Genomic DNA, 24385 nt, shown 5'->3' on the forward strand with positions numbered 1-24385 from the left:
CCTAAGAAAATGATGCATGCTTGCTCTCTAGAGAACAGATCCGGTCCACGGAGCAAACTATTTTGCCTCAATGGTAACTGCCATGCATGCGTCTTGCAGGGTTGGGGCCTACCCTTCCCGGGTACCTGGGATGTGCCTTGGTACTGGAGCCTACCCATCCAAGTAGTTTGTATGTGGCGTCAGGACAGGGTTCATCTGTGACACCAAAAAATCTGAGCTATTTTTTTTCAAAGAGATAAACGAAAAAAAAGTTATTGAAAAGGTTTCCTTTAAAAACCAATTGAAATATTCATTTCATTCATATTTAGAATTTTGCTTGCGTAGAATTCAAACACAAATCTTTAAATTTATTTTCAAGTTTTTATACAAAAGTTTGGTGAACTATGAATAGTGTTTACAAAACGTCCCAACAAGGTAATATCCGTAATAGCTTCAAAATACAAAGGTCTCAAACACAAAATAGACCCATAACACAAAAAGTAGTCTCATGAATAAAAGAATCCTCGAGCCAGCTCTACAGATAACTGAGGTCCTTAGCATCCATTGTCACCAACCCGTAAGTGCCTGAAAAGAGAAAAAGAAGGAAGGGGTGAGACTAACATGTTTCAGGAGAAACAAGACTACCCAACCCGCAATAGCAGTCATGGATAGGTCACTGACCCAACTAGACTCCAATCCGTGGCGCAACGAGAGTCCTGACTCCCTACGAGATCTGACTCGGCTCCACCTGTAACCAAGAGGGAAAACACTAGAAATGCATATCCTATATGCATGAACATATTTACAAATCTTTCATTTATCTTTCTCTTTTGCTCTCTACATGATGCAATTAATTACTTGTTCTATTATTAATTATCTATTTCCATAAGAGCACCAATGCCTTGACCGCTATAGGCTCATCGGTCTATATGGGGGTGTATTTTCAAACATTTGTAATTTACATCCTTTATGAACTCTAAGTGAACACTGTTACACTAGCACCAAGAGTCCAGAATGCTTCGTTAAAGATTCTTTTCCTTAAAAAGTCATAGTTGGACCTCCAATAAAATTAAGTCTGTCCCCTAAGCCTCCCTGATGGGGGATTGGTCCACCATCAGTGACCAATATGGGCCCCAAGAACAACTATCGTTGTCGTTGAGAAGGAATCTGTCAGTAACTCAACATCTCACGGGGTTGGTGCTAACTCACTCAACGAGCCAAGTCCATTTACAGGTCACCCCATTTTTCATGGCGTAACCTTCAATTTCTACGTAAGTTGTTCCATCTTTAATTAACATTCATTATTAATTTAATTCTCATCGTAACCCATAGGTACACAGGTTCTTGCCCAACAAGTTACAATAAGTTCTTTACTTATCCTTAAGTACCCACAAGCTGAGGATATTGGTAGATTCTGACCCATCTCTTTGGTGGGCACACTCTTTAAAATCATTTCCAAGATTTTGGCATTAACAATATAAGGTGTAATTGAATACCTTATCTTGGAATCAAAAAGTGCTTTCATCCATGGTCGTCTCCTTCACGATGCATGAACATCCTCTTCAGTTTTAGATTAGAGGCACCACCCAGATTAGAGGCACAAACACATTCCAGATTGGAGGCACAACCCGGATATAGTATCTTTCACAATACTATATGGGTATGACACAGACATATCCCAGATTAGAAGCATAACCTAGAGGTATATTCACTCAATTGGTGTCTTATTACCTTGGCCTTACACATTCTTTTTGGTTCTGGATGTGGGGCGAGATTATCTAGAAAGCAACTCCAATACCCTTGAACCCGATATATCAGTCTTTTCGATTAATTTTACTTTCACCCCGCGACATAAGTCGTAGCTATCCCCTATCTTCGTGACTGAGGAAACATCATTTTGTGCTTTACAATATCCCACGTAGCCAAATATACCACCTACTCTCTTATTGTAGGCCCAATTGAATGTTCATACACATCACTTATTATTTGATATGTGCTTAAACAATAATTTCACTTTTATAATTTCAATAACCTTTATTGGGCACCCGCATGTATGTTTTCAATTAACCCATCATAAGGGTTACCGGCTACCCATTTGGGGTACTATCACTTTTTAATTTAGTTGACAATACATAAGGTCGTGAGAACCCATCTGGGCTCGAATCATGCATTTTTTTAAAACAATATCCACAAACATGCCATGCATGTCATATTATCTTGCCTAAGCACAAGAAACACTTTCATAAGCATGATTAATCAATATGCATTTGTATATTATTGATTCACATGCTATCCATCTCATGCATACACATTTTCGATATCATTCAAGGCATATAATCAGTGTTAGACATTGCATAGTTTAGTATTGTGCAGAAGAGTGCCATGAATTTGCAGATTTTCAGTTCCATCAATAGACATAACATGATTTATATTCATTTCCTATGCATTACAATGCAAAATGCTCTTTGGACCACTAGGCACTTAACAACATATCACCAATGAAGTTATAATGAAAACAGATCTCCTGGCTTGTTCCCAGGGGGTAATTCATTTGAATTCCTAGCTTAAAAACCTTTATCCGAATTTAAAATATCAAAAACTCATATCCAGATACCTAAACTTTGAAGATCAGGTGTCGACTCATCCGAGTTAAGAACAAAATAACATAAACATGCCAATTTTCACTGCAGGGATCAACTCTATGAACTTATATGGTTGAATCACTGTGCTCTGGGGTCAAATACCTACTTAACAAGGGTTGAGGTCGACCCGCTAAACTTAGAGGGTTAATTCACTATGTTCCAAAGTCAAAAGCAACAAAACAAGATTGGGGGTCGACTCTTCATTTCGGAACAAGCCTAGATTTTAATGTGTTTCTACCATTACAGAAAGAGAGGATTTTTTTCCTCTTTTTCCTGATCTTCTTGTCATGCCAAGATTTTAATGTGTTTCTACTTTTACAGGGAAATTGACAAAAAAGGGGTGAAGTCATTGTAGATCCATTGTCGGCCATTTAAGAGCGATCATACAAAATATAATTAGATAGGACATGGAAGAAAGCGAAGAAGCAACCCGACTCCAACCATCAAAGTTTTAGCATTTCTCTTCTGCCAAACTACCCACCAAAGAGTGAACAACCAACAACGCCACATGAAATACCATTTGCTGCCCTGAGATGGTAGAAGCTAATGGATAAGGAGGTCTTTAATGAATGATTCTTGGCAGGCTGAAATGTGTAGCTTTCATCATGAGGCCAAGACCAAAAAATGGAAGTACCAAAACAACTGTGTGGTTGATTAGGTAGCTGCATGTTATCACGCAAAATTTTTCTTTCACAAGTCAAACTGCCCTTTTAAAAAGATTTAAGAAAAACTCACCTCAGTTTTGAAAAATATGGAAAAATTGAGAGATTGGGACTCACCTGTTGGTACGAGGTTCAACTGTTCTTGGCACCATAACCAAGGGTAATTGAACCAATGATCGAATTGTGCCTTGCTTGCTTAACTGTCTGAAAAATTATTCTAAGTCCTAGAATGCACAAAGAATTATACATGTGCTATGATTTTTGGAGAATATTGATTGAAAATGCGATGTATGCTTGGAATTGTTGGGAAAATACTTTTAAAAAAGATATATTTTTAGAAAATCAATTTTTTTAAAGGTCTGGGCGTGTGGCCTTAGTCTAAATGATGCAACCTTATTCTAAGTGGTGCATGAATATTATTTTATCAAAACTCTTTTTTGGAAAGATCATAAAGAAATTCCCCTTTGTTTCAGAAATTTATTTTATATAAAAGGAGTTTTTATGCCTTATAGAATTTGAGCGAAATAAATTCGCTACATATCCCTCACTTTGGCTACGAATATGCTTTGAATATATCTCATTAAATCCTAAAAGGACAGTTTTGAAATAAAAGTATTGGAAATATGCAATGATTTTTGAAGATAGCCTAAGAGTGTAGGTTGTTTGTAACTTAAAAGAAGATGATAAATCTGAACCTCATTTGTATTCTGACTATGGCTACAAATACGAACTCCACTAAGTTTATTAATTTCTTAGAAGAAGGTGCACGTTTCATTCGTGTTGACCATTGTATGATTTGAAAATGCATATGAATCATCAACCATAGTAGTTAATTTTGAAAATAAATTATATGAAAATGCAACTCTAATCTATGCAGAAAAAGAAATTTCTATTATTTTTGGTTTTTTATTATAATTTATATTGAATTATTGAATAATAAAAGAGAAAAATAAAGAAAATACAATCTTGAGCTTTTCTGCAAAATTAGCAAACAAATTAGTAGAAATATGTCAGTTTTTTGGGATTTATCCATCAATATCTGAAAATTGAGGAATTTTATCTAGATATAAGCCTTTTTCTCATGCATTAAGAAAATAAAAATTCTAAATAGCTAAAAGATGGATGCATGATTTAGTAAAATATGAAACTAAACTAATTATAAAATTAAAAATTCAGAATTAAAAGCAAAAAGACCCAATACCCTTAAAAATTGAAATCAATTGCAAAACAGAGTTAAAATCAGGGTTTTTTTGAAAAGGTCTTTGAAATATGCTTAATTCGGAGATCAAACAAATTCAAAACGATACCAAATTGGGTAGAGATCACCCTGACATGATTATGAACATGATCAAATTAAAAAATTATGAAAACAATTCATGGAAGTAATAAAATAAATAAAAAGGATTAAATTTGCTTGTATTTCAGCAGAACAGGACTCTACGAGCATCCAGTTTTTGAGAAACAACTAAATAACATATCAAATGACTTCTAAAAATCGTGAAAATCAACATGGACATTGTTAACAATCCTAAAAAAAGCATGCAATTGAAAAATAATTTTTTATGATTATTTAAGAAATAAATATTAAATAAAAAGAAGAAAATAGGCTATTACATGCTATTTTGTACCTATCACAGTGTCAGATCAGAACAAAATACCAAATAGAGATAAAAATTTATGAAATTTAACAGAGATAAACTAGACATATTAATAAATACAACCTTTCTTTACAAATTGAAAAAATAATCTGTGGTTAAGGAGATATAATTCTGGCAAAATGCACTTGATTCTAGCCAACGCCTAACGATTTAAGAAAGACATAACCCACTTTCAGGTTAAAATAAAATAACAAACAACTTGAAAAAAGCATAAAAATTAGATAAAAGAAACTAAATAGATAAACAGAGAGATCACTTTTTACGTATTGGAGAGATCATCTTTGGTTAGGGAGAAGTCACTTTGGCAAGATAGTTCTAGATCTAAGCAACGCCTGGCAAATCAAGAAAAGTAGATTTGAGTTTTAGGTTACAAGAAAATAGTAAATGATAGTCAAAAATTACAAAAATCATAGCATAAAAACTAGGCATTCATATAAATTAGTCACTTTTTACGGATCAGAAATACGATCTCCGGTTAGGAAGATATCACTTCGGCAATATGAACCTAGATCTGAATCGTGCCTGACGATTCAAGAAGAATAGGTTTTGATGTCGGATAAAAATAAAATAGTAAACTACTGTAAAAAATCGCAAAAATGACATTGAATAAAATAGACACATAGACTAAGACGTCATTTTTTACGAATCTGAAATACGATCTTTGGTTAGGGTGATATCTCTCCGACAAGTTGCTCTTGATTCTGCACAACATTTTGATGGTGCAAAAAATATGTTTCGGTTCTTGAATTTATAAATGGGTCATCTAATACCCCTAAATCATAACATTTTACCATATTTGTGCAGGCACATGTATTTAACCCTCATAAAAATTTTAGATCAAAACAATAAAAAAAATACACATAAAATAATATTGTTAACGCGCGGCCACAATCAAGATTTGCGCAGGGTTGTTAAAAGAAATTCAAGAACTTGATCTAACATGTCTAAAACATAAAAGAAAGCATAGATGCAATATTTTTTGATTTTTTATGGATAAAATAACGTAAAACTAAACCTAACATGCATATAAAATAAAAAAAATACAAAAAACAAACGGCATGGGATTTTGCTTTAATGTAGCCATGAGAAAGAAAGATTCGATCTATGAGCGATCATATCTTATTCTTTCGTGTGGCTGAAATAAGATCGATATCCAATCATCAAAAATATGAAAGGAAAGTACTAAAACAAGGGTTTACCTATAATTGGTTTGATCCATGATGAAAAATAAAAAAAGAAGATGAAAAGAAGAAAAGAGGGGGCAACAATGGAAGAAAGCAATAAAAAAAATAAAGAAAAACAAAAATAAGAAGAGAGCTATACCTTGGGTTGGAGGAGGCTTGAGAGGGCTGAAGAGGAAAGAGAGGGAGTTGGAAAGCATGAGATGGGCTGGACGTCCAGCTCATAGCCCTTTTTATAATAGTTTTTTAGGGTTAAAGATAGAGCTTCTAGAGAATTTGGATTGACATTCAAGAGTTTAAAAAAAAAATGGAATTAGGAGGGGCGATTTTCTTAATTGAACCCTAATTGAAATCCATCTTTGACTTTTCAAACTAATTAAGACTCTGAATAAATTTGGAAATCTCTTAATGTGGTGCCACCTAAGTGGGCCCCACATTTGGTTTTTAAAACAATAAATAAAGGTTTTTTAAAATGGGTTAAAAATAAATAAAAATAAAGCTAGAGGTTTAAAAACAAGAATAGAGTCCTAATTGAATTCACATTTTGACTTTTCCTATTCTAACCCAATTGGAATTCTGAAAAAAGACCTAAATGGATTTGGAAAACTCTAAATATGGTGCCACCTATGTGGGCCCCACATTTGGTTTTTAAAGAGATTAAAATAAAGATTTTAAAGGGGGGGGGGGGGTTAAAACAAAGTTAAAATCACAAGATGAAAATCAAAAGTTAGAAACGAAAATGGAGTCCTAAACCGACTGAACTTCTGAAATAAAATGAAGAAAAAAATCAAAATGTGATGCCACTTAGGTGGGTCCCATCCAAGATGAAATGGATTGGATATAAAATCCATTTTGAAAACCGATCTTGATATAAGTCTGAAATGAAATCCAGTCCGGATCCAGATTTGACACATTGAAAAATGATGTTTTTGAAAAGCATTTCAAAGCATCAAATGTAAATCACTCGGTTTAGATGAAAATCAATTTTGAATCCTAGGTTTGAAATCAAAAGAAAGTTTGAATTCGGATATGGAACTGAAATTTTAAAATGATAAATGGATTTGGATCTTGGACCATGAGTTTGATCCAATGATGAAAATAATGAAAGATCCTAGATAGAATTGAAAAATGAATATTGGATCTCGATAAAACAAAAGGAATGGATCCTTGATCAGAGATGAACTTAAAAAGTAGACCCTGGATCAGAAATGGATCTTGAATTGAAGAACGAATCTGTGATAGCAAATGATTAGATTCTGGATATCTGATGAGATAATCCAGGTTCAGAAAGCAAATTGGATCCTGGATATAAGTAATAGAGTGAATTGAATAACATGATCCAGGTCCAGAATAGAGAATGGATATCAGATCCAGCATTGGATCCGATCAAATTGAAATGTGACTTGGATCTCGGATATAGATAAAATATCAAATAAAAGAATTGATTCGATTCTAGATTGAGAATAGTCATAGCTTGAAAATTTGACAGAATCGATGTTATAAATAAAATGATCTGATAAATGGTTTTGTCCCTCAGGGTAAAGAGTGACACTGAGGCAGTGAAGTTCGCACTGACTTGAACTGGTTTAAACTGAATTGAATTGGGTTCTAGGGTTTCTGAACTCAAATGAAATAAAAAGACACTGACTCAATTAAATTACTAGACCAAATGACTGAAAACAAACACAATTACAAGGGAAATGGCGAGAACTACACTATGGAGTGAAGTGGGTAACGAGAGTATACTGGGTTTGAGATAAAACTACACTGGACTGAACTAAGGTGAACTGAATTCGGAGCTCAGGAAAACTAAATTGTAGCTAGGGTTAGCTCAATTTTAGCTAAAATGAGTTGAAATTGGCTAAAATGGACTAAAGTGAGTTTCAACAATATGGAAAACAAATTTAAACTGAAACTGGACCACTTAAACTCTTGGTGAGCTCAAGTTAGACACAAGGGAACAAGATTGACTGGAATTGACTGACTCTGGAACAATTGACTAAAATTTGAGCTAGAAATAAGCTCATTTCTTACGAAATGGATCGATTCTAGCTTAAATAATCATAAATGAATTGGGTCTTCTCATTGTGAGCTCATGTGAGTTAGAAATGACTGACATTCTAACTCTTCTAAACTTAAAATGAGTTTGGTTGGGTCTGACTGACAAGGATCTAAGGTGACCTAGGGGTAAAATGATCATTTTTGTTGACAAAATAGGGTGAAATGACACCTATACTGGGACAAACCTAAAGGTTAGACTCCTACATTGTACTACAGAGGGTCGACATCTGTGAGGGGGGTGTCCGGGATGAACCTAGAAAATTTGGGGTGTTTACATTGCACCACACAAAAAACATACACTCACCAAGTAGAAGCTCCTCTTTGCCAGGTTCTCATGGGTCAAAACACCATCCATGATCACCAACCAAGCAAAGAACCTTGAACTAAGGGATTGACCCTAAATCCACACACACTTTCCTGGTAGGTGGTCAGCCCCCGCTTCCTTGAATGCAAGACAAAAAGAGGCTACAGAGTACTGACCTGAAGGGGAATAAGTTTTGGTGCAATCATAGTGTCTACCATTCAATGGGACCAGGTTGGATATGAATTGAGAACAAACACAATGCCAGTGAAGCCACACCCCAGATGAGGGCCTCCTCCCCCTCCCACTGCTAGGCTACCAGTCTGAAGGAGGACCTTGCAAAGAGTACTTAGGTCTGAAATACGACTCTAGGTCACCTTCATTGTGACAAATAGACCACCACCATTTCGACATCAATGCCCCATTTTTCAGTGAAAGGGGTGATACCCAGTCCACTTCGCTTGGTTTATCGAGTTACCCGAGACCAAGCCACTGAAGAAATTTTTGAGTGGTCATTGTCACTGCCCCAAAGAAAAGAACGGATATGCTTTTTGATTTTTGTGGGCATCTTGTAGACAGACATAAAGTGGGAGGGAATAGTTGAAAGCACCAATTTGATTAGAGTTAGCATATCTGCTCGTGAAAAATACTTGTCTCGCCACAACTGCAACCATGACTCAATTTATCCAGAACGGGTGACCAATGGGGAGTTCGTATCAACTAGTTGTCAAGGAAGAGCCCAAGGTAGGAGGTAGGGAGCTTACCCACTCGGCATCCAAATAGATGTGAGGCAGTAGTGGTGAAGGCTAGATCAGTGTTAAAAATGAAAACCTTGCTTTTAATTTTGTTGACTTGGAGACCAGAGATCATACCAAACACCTTGAGGATGCAAAGAATCCTCGTTATTTGTCCAATGAAGGCTTTGCTGAATAAGATGAAGTCATCGGTAAACCGCAAGAGAGAAAAATTAAAGCCAAAGAAGGACACTAAGTTTGTAAAGTCGATCCTCATGGCTTGTAGAGGTAAGGCAATCAGACCCTCAGCTACCACATTGAAGAGCAATAGGGAGAAGATCCAGTGTTCGGGGCCCAACCACGGGGAGCAATGTAGTGGCTGCCCCTTATTAAAAAGGGAGTGCCACCCTATTAGAAAGGGGGCCAGGGTAGTGCTCCCATCCCACCCCACCCCCATTAGAAAGTGGCCCAAATGCTGGATCACGCTTTATACCACTAAGGCAATATTAGTGGTGCTACTCTAGGCAAAATGGAACACCCAAAATGCCATAATTTTATTATGGCCAATAAAATTGGTGAAGTTATTAACAACCATAGAAATCACATAGTGATTCTTTCACGACTCTAGGTCTAGCATAACTAAATTTTGTATATTGAGATTCAAGGATATTGAGATAGAGTATCTGGTGGGTGTGCACTGATGTCCACCTAAGATCATACCTTGGATTATGTTTTTCTATGCAATTAAAATCATGACCTTTTAAAAAGATTTGAGGAATTAAGGGCACTAATTGAGTGTAAAACTAGTTTGGATTTGAGGTGGTGTCAGGTTGGGTAAGCATGACAATTAGGGATGTCAATGGATTGGATTTTATCAAATATTTGACCAAATCTCACTCCGTTTAGTTGAAATTGGTAAGCCAAAACCATATCCTATTATAATCATTTTCAGATATAGTTTTTAATCTTTTCTACCATTGAATTCGATGAATATCTGGATTTGATGGATATTTGTATTTCTTCACATGAAAAGGAGAAAAAGGTGAGATTATCTAAGTTAATTTTTCCTTGGTATGAGCTTTTTCACTATCCAAATCCGAATTCAAATTTGAATATATTTAACCAACATCCGATTAATCAGATACTGTGTTGGACACGCCCAATTCCAATCTGAAATGTTTACATCTCCAATGATGATACACAAGTTTCTCGAAGAGGAAGCTGTGGGAAATACATAGCTTGTGGATGATACAAGCTCCAAGGGGGGTGTGTTAGGACTCAAACTCCCATGAAGGACAGATGTATGGATCTGGGCACATGAAACGAGGCATGACTTGCGAGAGAAATATACACCACATGAAGGCAGAACATGAAACGTTGGAGGAAAGAGAGTCATCTCTTCTGATCAGCTGCACAGAGAATCATGAGGTGGATAGGGGTCGATAACGAAGGAGGGAAAAAAGTGTTCTTTTTGAGTCGATGACAAGTGTGAAAGAGTGGTGAGGGAGAAATACATTTTCTCATAGAACACAAACACAAACCAATAATGAGTGAAATCTCTAAATAAACTTCATTAATAATAAACTAAACATAATGCATATCTATATAGTTTTACAAGAGAGCAAAAGGATAAAAATATACATAGTTTCCACCTTAGCGAGGACTCTAGGGGGTGTCCCAACAGAGTCTCAGCCTGGCCAGGACTCCAGGGTGGGTGGATTCCTAAGAGAAAGGAAAACTCCCTCAGCATTCCTAGCTGAGGCATATCAGGCTGGTCGGACCTGGGGTAGAAAAGGGTCTCTAACAAACCACCCCTCTCAAACTTGCATTGCCCTCAAAGCAAAAACTTCAAGCACTAAGTTTATAGTCAGTCCTCCTGCTCTTTTCTAATCTCGTTCTACCTTATGGGCTATGAGTCCATAATATAGAACAGGATCTCGGTGTTGCTTTATAAACAAAATGAACTATGCAGGATATACCCCAACATGTGTATTGAAGCCTTGAACATTATATTTAATCCAACCAAAGTCATGTAAGAGGCTTCCAAAGTGGAACATGTCAAATAGATCTGAAGTGATTGGATGAGACAAAATATAGATCCATTTTGAAGGAGCTTGATTTGATCTAGATGAATTGAAGATATGAAACACGATGCCCTTCTCTAACTAGTCTTGATTTTCAGTAGAGGCATCAACACTCATTTTTCTCACAACTGAATTACGCTCTTGCTGTGTTTCGGTGCATCTGCAACAATCATTGGGGGGTTGTGCTTCATCTTCTTCCATCCCTTCACACAGATCTTCATCGGACGTGATTGTCCTCGCAATGACTGATGTGTCGTCACTCACAAAAACTATGGAAAGCAGCTCAGGCATTTCATCAAACATTCGATAGGTGTTATTTTTTAGCCTTTCTTGCATAAAATGTTCACCTGGGTTTGGGTGTGCACATTGATCCTTATAAGCCTTGAGTATGATGATTAACATGTTATGATTCTTCATTAAGAATTGTATTATAGTAGTCTGTTCTATTAATTGCACACCGATGAGAGTCTAATAAACTCTTTCTAGTGTGTCATCGTTGACACTAATATACCTTACCATGTTGATATCATTTTCACCAAGTCGTCATTCTTTAATCGACTAATATAACTCTTGAATTCATTTGATTGCAAACTTAATATCCTTTGGTAAGAGGTCTGAATCCCATGTTTCCAACTGCAAAAGAAACTAAGAGAGTTGGGCTCGAATGGGTGGAATTTGCATATGAAGACAATGTGATTTTCATCAATGTTTACACTACATGCATGACAAATTACTATCAATCCGAAGTTCATGTGGTGCAAAGGGGTAAGCTAGGGTTTAAGACAGGATATAGGTTTGGTCATCTGGTATGGGCTATCAAGTATGTAAAAATACAATTTTTGAGATTTTTTCAAGGCTTCATCGATTCAGTTTCTGGGTTCTAATAGGTTCCAAAGATCGAATCAGATCTCAGTGATCCAAATGAATTTTTGAGATTTGTAAATTAGGTTTAAAAGCTAATAGATGTACATTCCTACGATAAAATTTTTAGAATTTATGCATCTAGGATCAAACCTTGAATTTTTTTTGAAGTTAAAAAATGTTAGGTCATTAAGATCCAAATACTTGATCTGACAGGTTTCGGTAAAATGGCGATAAAAGGAAAAATCAGAAAAGGATTTTTTCGATCCAAAAATTGAGTTCAGTTTAGGACAAGTAGGAAAAATCTATGATGATTTTTTGGGATTTTATAAAAACTGTCAGATGATTGAAATAAATTTTGGAAAATTGGACTGGGATACAGTCCAATACTGAGCCTTCCTAAGAATAGGCATAAATTTGACCAAATTTTCAGAAGTCACATCAAGGTCACCAGCGGTCAGATTCTAATGATTCCAAATTCAAACTTGAAGTATAAGAATCAAAGAACCTGAAATTGATGTGATCTTCTTGAAATAATCAGAAGAGAAACCTTGGGATGCAGATCATCGTGGTTGATGATGATTACTGTTGGTTGTGGCTGGATCTATCGTGCGAAGCTATGAAAGGCTTGTGACCTTGCTGCGTTGAGTAGAGTAGTCTGGCTGGTCAACACAGTTTTTCAAAAGTGATGCTCTGATACCACTGTTAGGACCCAAACTCTCACGAAATATGGTTCTATAGAACTGGGCACATAGAATGAGGTGTGACTTGGGAGAGAGATGCACACCACGCGAAGGAGGGAGGTGCAACATTGGGAGAGAGAGAGAGAGTTGCATCTCCTGATCGGTTGCACAAGGAAAAGTGAGATGAATGGGGGGTTGATGAAAAGGGAGAGAGAAAAAGTATTTCCTTCGGGTCAATGATGAGTGTGGAAGAAAGGCAAGAGGGAAAACATTCCCTCAGGGCTTGTTTGATGGCTTGTTCAGGATTAGACACAATGAACAAACAAAACAGACAGAACACTCGTTTTGTCCATTCCGTAACAACTGTACCAAGTCCGGGATTTGTTTCAACCATATACAAATGTTTTATACATGTCTATTGTTTAATGACGACGTGCATACAACTTGGATAGTCATGGATAATGGGTCTGATTACTTCATTTTGGATCATACTACCTCAGATCCGCCCACTGTTATCCATGTTTGAACAAGTTTATTATAGATTTTAACCCTGAATAAGGATCTCAAATTGGATCCAAATATAAAAAAACAAAAAAACTTTTTCACCCAACCAACATCAAATCGAAGGAAGAAAACAAAAAAGTGCAAGCAAATCATGCTTCGATAATGCCAAGAGACCCTAATTCACCCTAATTACTTTAAAAAATTAAACCCAGAAAAAATCTTAATCGAAGTTTTGGAACACCACCAAATGAAGATAGCCAAATTATGTTATTAAGAATCATAACCAAACCAAGCAAGCATAAACTGTTCTCTTCGGCCATGGGCGGCGAATTCTTCGTGGTAGGGGAGAGCAATGAAGCGTGGGAATGGAAAAGGAGCGGAAGAGGAGGCACACCTGGTCGCCACAACCAGTGTACTTGAGCTGGCAGGACTCGAAGCCTTAGCGACAATGGAAGAGGTTGTGGATCTCTCGAGGCTTAACATTCTCGGGGAGTTTGGAGATGAAGATGATCTTGATGGGGTCCTGGTAAGGGTAAGAATTTGGGTTGGGACCGGGGTAGTAGGTCAAGTGGTGGGGGAGCAACGATGACTTTAGTCGGTGGTGCGACACCAACTCTGCCATTGCCACCGCTCAAATCCATCATCTCTCTCTCTCTCTCTCTCTCTCTCTCTCTCTCTCTCTCTCGGTTCACCGAAGATGGTGGTGGAGCTCCAAGGTCGAGGGTGAGAGAGACAAGAGAATAGGAGTTCGGGGTCAGGGGTGAGAGAGCGAGAGAGTGTAGGGATAAAAAAAAAATTAACTTTTTTTTTATGCTTTGTTTTCCCCCACCTCTGTTCTTTGGGTGTAGAATGGTGTTTACCCCATATTCTGGACTTGGCACGACGACCGTTCAGGACAACCAGGTCTTTGCGCTGGGCGTGGTTTCTTCAGCTTATAAATTAAAATAAAAAATAAAAAAAAAAATGTTACGGCTGATACATTGATAACAATGGTCCAATTTTACCAGGTGGGCCCACATGTGCGTTCCTCCTTTTTCTTTTTATACAGAGGTAGTCCGGTCCCACACTTGAGCTCGACCAAATCGTTCGTACCTTGTTGTTGGTAATGCCTAGTCAGGTGGGTCCCAACATAGTGCCTTCTGCGCTTGACCTTGGCCTATTAGAAAGGAAACCGCAAATATGAAGCCAAAACCAGTCGATATAAGAGCAAGAAAATCACGTGTCACTGTCCCACCGGTGGGCCCATGATTTTTTGTTTTCACGTGAGCCCTCTTGGAACCATTTGTCACAAATTATGGAGAAAAAAGGTCCAGATGTCACGTCATCAATCCCTTCATTTGGGAACGATTCTCCTCCTCCTCCTGATAAAAAACAGTCGTTGGAACAGCTTCTCACGTTTTCTCTTCGCTCGACTAACTTTTTTTTTGGAAAAGATAAACCTTGGAAACATGGGTTTACGTGTCAAATTGTGAGAGCATTTCAGCCCACGTGCATACCATGATCTGATCCCCTAGTAGCCATTTAATTAATTTTCTATGTGAATACTTTTATTGGATACATGTATACACACACCTGCGTGTGAATAATTGGTGCTAATGAAGGTACAAAGTTATATAGTAGAATTTATTATAGTTTAGTAATTTTTTAATTTTTTTATATATCAAAACTTATGGATGTGATTTACAATGTTTTTTTAGTAGAAAATGGATTTTAAATAGTATGATTGTGATAGATAAGTATGTTTAGCTTTAAAAATTAATGGCCCATAATGTACCAAAAGTTTCACGACTTAAAAAAATTATATTAAAAAAAAAACACAATCCAAGACATGATCTTAGGAAACAAACTATATTGATCGCAATTATGTGTGATCAGATTGAGTTGATACAGCTTTCACATATGATTTATAGTTCAATAGATCTTATATGTTCATTAATATGAAATATAAACCCTTTTTTTTTTTTTATAGAGTAAGTTGGAGTTAAGCAGACCCCTACCAATTATACAGCCACATACCAACACAAGGTGACGTGCACTAACTGCTCCTGCCACACAAGCACCGACCCCCGTTGGTTATAAAAAGGAACTTGGCAATAAATTAAGATGACATAAATATCAGAAGAAAAATAATGGCTAATAAAAACATCACCTTTTACCTCACAGGTTTTTAATTCGTTTAATAAAATTTGGCTAATGAAAATCTTGCATAAAAAGTGTCTTTGTCTTTTATCACTTTATGTCACTTTAACCGTGATGTAATCAACGAGCCATCAAATTTTGTCAGATCAATTCCCTAAATAAGTGATGTACAATTTTTTTTTCATAGGCAAGCTGGGGTTAGGCAAACCCTTAGCAGATCACTCTTGAGCCCCATATATCAGAGGGATTCGAACCTGGGCCTTCAGCTTGGCACAGGACCCCACTTACCACATGGGATACCACCTCTGTTACTGTCGACTTATTTCTAAATAATTAAAGGCTATATATATATATATATGGGTCGGTGCTAAACTCATATGGTGCTAAATAAGTTTTATGGGGTTTATTTTATTTTATTTTTAAATTCTGACCATTCAGAGCTTCTGATTCCGGGTGAATTTTTATAAAACTTCCAAAAATCAACGATTCAAAATCTTTATAAATTTTAGAGGCTCCAAACATCATTTTTTTTTCATAAAAAACACATGATCCAGGTGTGGATTCTTAGTAAATCGATGATCATGCCCAACACATTTATGAGGCCCAAACGGCATAAAAAGCAACCTAAAAGCCCAAAAACCCCATTTAACATGTGGTTTAGCACCAGATCTCTCTCTCTCTCTCTTTATATATATATATATATTTATAAAAGGTGTCATCGAAAATATGAGATTGGGAGTTTAACACAAACTGTAAAAAAAACAGGTGTCAAGGTACCACCAAAAATATGTTCTCTGCAAATGGAATCCATCATGGATGTTGCAAGTGAAAGCAAATCTGTCACCATCAACGAGGTCGCTTGTTCAGCTTGTTCATTAGCAAATCTTGCAGCTTGTTCATTAGCATATGGCCGGGGAAAACGGTTGCTTAACTTGCCAGGTCGAGTAAACATTTCACCTTCATCATTAGGACCATCAACCACCTCAATCTCAGCTGTCATTGCCTTTTACCCACAAGGTCACGATATGAAATCAGCGACATTGAATCAATTAGAACAACTACCAACAAAATTAAGAAACAAGAAAAATGCTTGGTCTTAGACACAAAGATGTAATCCCAAGATGGAATTAAATCAGACAATTAAATGCATTAATCTTATTTTTATTAAAACAGATATATATATATATATATATATATATATATATATATATATATATATATATATATATATATATATACATTGATCAAAAGAATAAATGAGAGGGAGATGTAAGTATACTAAATTGGGAAAAAGAGAATGCATTAAAAAAAAGCTGGAGCAACAGAAGCTCTCGATGTTGCATCAGTTGGGGTGTATAGGACTTGTTACAACAAAATAAAAAAACAAGAATAAGCTCAAAATGTGCGTAGCAAAAATACAAGAAAGTAGCAGATAATAGCTATGCAGGACATCAACAAAGATATCTTTATCTGTAACCTAAAATACCAAAAAAACACTATTATATTCTATTTTTTATAGCGGTGGTGGAGGCAAGGTCCAACGAACAGAGAAGAAGCGACATCCACAAGGTTGCACAGAGCCGGTAGTGGTAGCGGTGGAGAAGCAACTCTGGTGGTGGTGATGGTTGACTTAGGCGGTGGTCCAGCAGACAAAGGAGCAGCAACGCCAAATGGCGAGTTTGAGCCAATGGTGGCAGCGGTGATGGGGGCAATGCCAATGGTTTTAATGGTTGCGTTCAGAGGAGGTTCGACAGATAGAGGAGCAGCAAAACCCACAGAGACAGAGGCACAGCCGGTGGTGGTATCGGCCATGGAGGGACGATGCAGGTGGTGTTGCGACGCAAGGAGGAAGGCAGAAGAGAGAGAGTGGTAGGCCGGCAATGGGGGACCGTCGACGGTGGTGGCCAGAGATGGGGGACCGTCGACGGTGGTGTCCGGAGATGGGGGCCGGCGATGGTGGTGGGAAGGAAGGAGAGGGAGAAGGAAAGAGAGGAGAGCGTGAAAACGGGGAGGAAGGGTAAATAGGGTAGACAAAGGGGATTAAGTAGGATTATTTCTGGTCGTTGGATCTAAATAAGATCCAACGGCCAGCATGAGTGACTTCCCTTTGAGTAGTAACGTGTGCCCAGCTACCAACTTCTATAAAAATATCCCTCACATATTTCTAAGATTGGACAAGTTAAAGCGCAATACGCAAAATGGCTTCGTGTTTTTGTGTAAGTCCATACTTGAATTTGGATCGGTTTGGGGATACTGATTCTGGTTACACGGATTCAGCTTTGTCCACCACATCCCTACTGTTGTAAGTCACTATCTAGATCACGGAAAGGCACCTGTTTTCTTCTTCTTCTTTTTTAATTAATATTGATATATGATAGAATTGATCAATTGGAGGCATCTAGTGTTGATGTACTTAGGACCAATGTTGTCAGTATCGGTATCCCCCCTGAACCGTTTAGCCAACGATTCAGGTGAATCGGTATACCGATTCTCAAGTGAATTGTTCTGAATCAGCTAAAAAATAATTTAAAATTATTTTGTGTCAATCAGAACATGACACGTGTTAAAACTATTAAAATAATGTTTAAATAACATTAAAAAAATTAATTTTAAGCATTTTTTACATTTATTAAAAAATAGCCGATTCAAGTTAGTATCACATCCATTTTTTTTGCCGATACAGGCTGATACGCACCAATACTGACAACATTAGGACATAGGTCTTGATCTCTTACCCCGATCCAGTTTAGAAGAAAACCCATCAAATGGATCCACAAAGCCCATGCATGGACTCGGTACCTGATCATCTTTTTCTCCTGCCAATCTTCTCTGTGCGGGTCCAAACAGCCCGATTCTAGTCACGGATACCTTAATCATAAGATCTGAATAAGCTTTCCCATTTCTGATTCAGAACAGTAATTTCTGTTGGATCTGCATACGAATTAAACCCGAATTGTTTGCCTCTTTTTTAAAATGCAAAGCTCTTGTTTTCAACTCTTTTTGTTAAATTCGATTAGTATTATTATTTCAAAATCCGATTCATGTTCAACTCTAATGCGCTGGACCTAGTTCCAAATTTCCAATCCAATTAGCTTGTACTAGATACCTTTCCAACCTCACTTCTCTGTCATCGATAACCCTCTTGATAGTGTCTGACACAGATAACCCAGACTTGTTATCATTATTATTATTTTGAGAGCATAAACGACGGTGGAGCAGGTCCACTGAAACAAGCAAGTGGAAATATCCATACGAATTAAGAGGGGTGGGGCCGGACCTCTTCCTAAACAATGCAAGTCCTTATCATTATTTTATTGTTATCCCAACAAGTTCTGATTTTCCTAATTTATTTATTGCCATACGAACTTTCTTGTGGACGCAAGCACAAAACAGAGAAGCGTGGAAGGGAGGGAGGGCATTTGTAACCAATTGGGTTGGGCTGATACGCAACTCCTATAACTTTGCAGGTGGTTGGTAAAAAGAAGGGCATCCTGTTGCTGCTGCTGCTGTTATGACCCACAGTTGTCGTCGCGGTCGACTCTTGATTGAACGTGCATCTGTGGAGAGGCAGAGGGGGTCTCTGTTTGCGGTGGTGTTGGGAAGAAAGTGGGGGCAGGGGAATGCGAATAGGCAAATACGAGTTCGGAAGGACTCTCGGTGAAGGCAATTTCGGGAAGGTGAAGTACGCCCAGAATGTGGACTCGGGGAAGGGCTTCGCGGTGAAGATCCTTGAGAAGCAGAAGATCTTGGAGCTCAAGATAAGGAACCAGGTCTCCTTCCCTTTTCCTTTTTATTCTTTTGTGGGGACTCTTCTTTGATGGCTCTCTTTTCGAGAGAGAGAGAGATTAGCGGTTGGTCTGAAGTTTTGTTGGTTTGATTTGTTCAATATTTGTTTATGGTTTTTTCTTTTAGCTTTTGAGATTGTTGGTGAATTCCCTTTTTTTTTTGTACTTTTGAAGTGTGGTTTCGTTTTTCTGCATATTGTTGGTTGAGGGTAGGCTTAGTTTTTGAGTTTTCTTACTACTGGTGTTGCAGATAAAGAGAGAAATTGGGACGTTGAAGCTGTTGAAGCATCCCAACGTGGTCAGATTGTACGAGGTAAGATCTTCCTCCGTGATACGAACCCATGCATTGCTCGGTTCAAGGTGGGGAATTGGTTTTTTAGCTGTTTGGAATTGAAGGGAACTAATTGAATTTTGGGGCTCTCTGCTTCTCAATTAAATTCAACCATTTCCTTTGAATGAATTTTGTTTGATTTATTATTTGCTGACTCTCTCTCTCTCTCTCTCTCTCTCTCTCTCTCTCTCTCTCTCTCTCTCTCTCTCTCTCTCTCTCTCTCGCTGTATAGCTTTATCTTCATATCAACTCCTAATCCTGTAAATACCTCCTTCAGATTCGGGGACGCTAGATTTAAATTTTTGTGAGAAATAGAAATTTTAGTTATTTATTTATTTACCGGTTAACTTGTCTGTTTGGGTCAGAAAAACTCTTATGTTTCCTCCCAAAAAAAAAACTCTTACGCTGCAATGCTTGTGCCAAAAGAAAGGCTTTTGTGATCATAAGTTTTTAGAGGAATAAAAGAAAAGAAAAAGATAAAGAGCAAGGGACAAATAGATAAAGTATTCTGATTATCTCAAAGAGACTCTAAGCACGTCTTTTTACGGTTGTATTGCAGGTGTTGGCAAGCAAAACCAAAATTTACTTGGTCCTTGAATACGTCACAGGCGGCGAATTGTTTGATAAAGTTGTAAGGATTGACAGCCTCTGTGATTCTTACTTACTACACTTCTCCTTGTTCTGTCACAGATTGGGGAATTTTTAGAAGCCATTAAATTTGAGTGTCTAGTCACAAAATGCTTGATATTATTAGCTACCAATGAGTACATCGTATTTTTGAAATCGTGATATGGTATAAGGGCGGGCTGTTTGCAATGCCCTGTGTTTCTTAGAATTTCTCTAGATCCTCTGATTGTAAATCATCCGCAGTACTTCATGGTCATATGGCCTATGAGTTACCACGTTTGGTGAGATCTCATTCTTTTTTTCTGAAACAGGCATCAAACGGGAGGCTCAAGGAAAGGGAAAGCCTGAAGCTTTTCCAACAACTCATTGATGCTGTGAGCGATTGCCATGACAAGGGGGTCTTTCACCGAGATCTGAAGGTAAATCTTTTTTTTTCACTAACAGACTCTTGTGAATGCCTTGACTGCACATTTTCTGTTATACTCAAATAATTGTTGGCACAACAGCTAACTTCTGATAATTCTATCTTTTTTACAAGCCCGAGAATGTTCTGGTCGATGCAAGTGGTAACGTCAAAATCTCTGATTTTGGACTAAGCGCTTTGCCCCAACATTTTAGAGTATGCACAATTTTTTCTTCTTTTGATTTCCTTTTTTTATCACTATTCTCTGCCGTTTCTCTCTTTAGAATTCTTTGTAATTTGCTCTAGGCATGTTCAGGAAGATGGTTTGCTGCACACAACCTGTGGAAGTCCAAACTATGTTGCGCCTGAGGTGAATATGGATTTTAGAATAAGTCGACAGTGATCATACGGTTTCTTCATTGATTCTGTTAATCAATTTATCTCTATACTATAGTTCTTTATAAAGCTAATCAAGCAAGAATAAATGTTTGGCAACCAGTAAGGGACAGGAATTTTTAATGTTTAAAGATGTAAAAGTACAAGTTTTAACTTGTGTGTTTAGAAAACCTCTTGCTTGGTTCTTACAAAAGTTTAAGAGCAGTCCCACAGAAAATTGGTTCACTAGAGTTTTTTCCCCTCTTAAATTGATGGCACTTTTTAGATAGTAATCTTCTCATGTTCTTTTTGCTGGCCATAGGTGCTTGCCAATAGGGGTTACGATGGTGCTACATCGGATATCTGGTCTTGTGGTGTGATCTTATATGTTATCCTCACTGGCTGCCTCCCATTTGATGATCGAAATCTTGCAGTTCTTTATCAGAAGGTATTGAAGGCGAACCTTGAATGCTTGCAGATTCTGTTTTTTCTTCATTTGAATTATTAGAGATTATAGTTTGTTAACACTCTGAGATGGTTTTGACTCATGGTCAAATTAGTGAGCAAAAAATAAACAGAGGCATGTTTAGCATGAATTGGCAATTCCACTTCAACACACTGGTTCATGCATTCGTTAAATTGATAGTATAGTTTTCAATTCCGTGCGGCCTTTACACAACCAAAGCAAGGAAAATAAAATGGTTCAGCTTTTTATACTTCTTGTATAAGGAATTTAGAAAACTAACATTTAGTCTATCGCTAGGATATATTTGAGCATATGCCCTTGTTTTACTTAATCGCTAGGATATATTTGATCATATGCCTTTGTTTTACTTAATCTTTGATGAGTTTTCCTTTAACTGTTTCAGATTTTCAAGGGTGATGTTCTGATCCCCAGGTGGATTTCTCCTGGTGCCCGGAACATGATTAGGAGAATATTGGATCCTAACCCAAAGACAAGGATAACTGCAGCTGAAATTAAAGAAGATGCATGGTTTAAACAAGGCTACATTCCCGCAACTCCTGATGAAGATGAGGATGATGAAGGCTGCTTAGACATTCATGATTTAGATGAAACTTTCTCATTTTCAGAAGTAATGCTTTGCCTAGTAGTCCTAATTGTGAGTCCATTTGTTTTCCAAGTTTCTCTTATTTTTTTTAATGGACAGACTGAGAAAGAGATCAATGACAATGCACCCACCTTGATCAATGCTTTTGAGCTGATTGGAATGTCAAGCAGCCTAGATCTCTCTGGTTTTTTTGAAAAAGAGGTAAATTTTTTGTCCTTATTTTCTCATTTGCAAAGATACAAGTGTTGTGTTGAAAGCTCAATGCTATACACAAATTTGACATTGAAACACTATGGACTGAAGGAATTTACCTAAATCAGCTGAGAAATATTGAAGCCGTCTTTAACTGAGTCATTGACTTTATGTTCTGATAAATTCAGTTTTATTGGGCTTATAAGATCAAGTATAGGTTACATTGTGTAAGTCAATTTTTATTAGGTATCTAGATTTTGGTCTTTGAATACTGTACTCAGGTTATGGCATTCAACAGAGTCCTTCATTGATTATGCAGTTGTGATCACCAAGCTTTGCTTGTTTTACTTGAGCATTAGAAATGTTGATTTCTTTTGGTTATTCAGGAGATGGGTCCTGGACCAATTGGTACAATATTTATTAGGTTCATGGAAGCAAAATAAAACAAATTTTCCCTGTATGTTCTTGAAATAGATTCCAAAAAAGGCTATCCACATATTTCTATATCTATAAACACAAATTTTCGCATTTTTTTATTCTCCTGTTTCTTGGTATTGGCATTTTTTATGGCACTGAAGGAATTTCCTCTCATATGGGTTCATTCCTCTGCGGGTGTTTCAGGATGCCTCAGAGAGGAAGATCAGATTCACGTCAAATTATTCAGCAAAAGATCTGCTTGAGAAGATTGAGGACATTGTTATCCAAATGGGATTTCGTGTCCGGAAAAAGAATGGCAAGGTAAAACTAGAACTTGAAAGTTTGAAACACCCAAGAGTTGCTCACCATGTTACGAGTTTCTCATGTTTGTTTTCTAATGTATAATGGAGTTCTCAATAGGCATTTTGATCACAATATTCAAGTCTTAACATACAAATTACCATGCTTTGAAATTGTTGGTCGTATTCCCAGTTAAAAGCTGTGCAGACACGCAAGGATTTGAAGAGCCCTTGTTCCCTTTCAGTGGCGACCGAAGTAATTTTCCCTCCAAATGAGAAATTTTATCCTCTTTAACCGCTATTTGGTTCACATTAATGGAGGGCTCTCCTCACTCTCCTTGATAAAGTGCTGATTATCACTTTCATATCACAGGTTTTTGAACTAAACCCGTCGTTGTATGTGGTCGAATTAAGGAAATCATATGGTGACCCAGCACTCTACCGACAGGTAGACTATTTCTCGCCCTCTTTGTGATAGTCAATTGGTCTAGTTGGTGCAGCACCTTACCACCAACCACAGCATGGACCCCCAGCCTTCCCCACCGCCAATCCCCCATCCCCCTCTGTCCTGGTTCAATGATTTACTGATTGGCAGCAATGTTGTCAGAGAATCGATTTCAGATCTTAGTCGATTTTCAAAGAGATTAAGAGATTGGTCGATTCAAACTCGAATGGAATCAAGCTGAATTGGTCAATATTATTATTTTTAATTAAAAATCATATAAATTTTTTAAAAAATTTAAAAAGGGACAGTTCAACCTCGATTTGGCCTGAATCAGGCCAACTGTTAGAGGTGAATCTGCTGATTTGATGTGAATTGGTTGATTCAAGCTTATTCACGATGATTCTGACAACATTGATTGGCAGGATCTCTCTAGAAACGGATGTCTGGTAGGGCAGTGGCCATGCTAAAAAAACCAATCTATCAATGGAATGATATGCTGATTTCATTAAAAATTGTTGGCATTTTGTGTTAATTCATGATATGTTGATTGACTTGGTTCACATGGCATGACACAGTGATTTTAAAAAGCATAAAGGCAGATGCCCAACCATTTTTCATTTAACATCTGTATTGAAAGATTGCCAGATCTTTTACAAACAACTTGTGGATGTGTGCAGTTGTGCACAAAGCTATCAAATGATCTGGGGATGAGCGGAAGCCCACAGCTCTTCACTACGCTTGCTTGTTAAAAGAGGAGTGGATGACAACCAGTTCCCTGAGATGATTATAGATTTTGTCTTCATGTAAATATTATTCCTCAACCCCCCCCCCCCCCCCCCCCCCGGTGTAGAACTTCACAAGAAATAATTATGTTTAAAATCGATGAGTCCTATTATGTAATTTTTGTGTATGCTTCGTGACGGGAGAGCAACATCAGACTTTAGATTAACAA

The 24385-nt window shown here is 37.3% G+C and overlaps 1 protein-coding gene across 2 annotated transcripts; it reads left to right on the forward strand.

Moving 5' to 3' along the window:
* The first annotated feature begins 18885 nt into the window (after positions 1–18885).
* LOC149839509 (CBL-interacting serine/threonine-protein kinase 1-like) lies at positions 18886–24385 on the forward strand. Of its 2 annotated transcripts, XM_090004152.1 has the most exons (13): positions 18890–19259; positions 19525–19587; positions 20165–20236; positions 20544–20651; positions 20771–20851; positions 20952–21005; positions 21333–21458; positions 21880–22104; positions 22180–22281; positions 22894–23010; positions 23182–23244; positions 23362–23436; positions 24111–24385. In XM_090004152.1, the coding sequence occupies exons 1-13, from the start codon at positions 19110–19112 to the stop codon at positions 24180–24182; spliced, it is 1308 nt and encodes a 435-aa protein (XP_089860278.1). In that variant the 5' UTR covers positions 18890–19109; the 3' UTR covers positions 24183–24385. The 2 variants fall into 2 exon arrangements, with proteins under 2 accessions (XP_089860279.1, XP_089860278.1); XM_090004153.1 differs by lacking the exons at positions 23182–23244; positions 23362–23436 and having other exon boundaries at positions 18886–19259.

This window comes from Nuphar pumila, chromosome 4 (assembly GCF_984573655.1).
Source record: "Nuphar pumila chromosome 4, dmNupPumi1.hap1.1, whole genome shotgun sequence".
Classification (NCBI taxonomy): Eukaryota; Viridiplantae; Streptophyta; class Magnoliopsida; order Nymphaeales; family Nymphaeaceae; genus Nuphar; species Nuphar pumila.

Coding starts and splice junctions, on each gene's coding strand:
- LOC149839509 (XM_090004152.1), top strand. CDS start 19,110: ATGCGAATAGGCAAATACGAGTTCGGAAGGACTCTCGGTGAAGGCAAT. Junction 23,245..23,361: donor CCCTTTCAGTGGCGACCGAA/GTAATTTTCCCT, acceptor TTCATATCACAG/GTTTTTGAACTAAACCCGTC. Junction 23,437..24,110: donor ACCCAGCACTCTACCGACAG/GTAGACTATTTC, acceptor GGATGTGTGCAG/TTGTGCACAAAGCTATCAAA.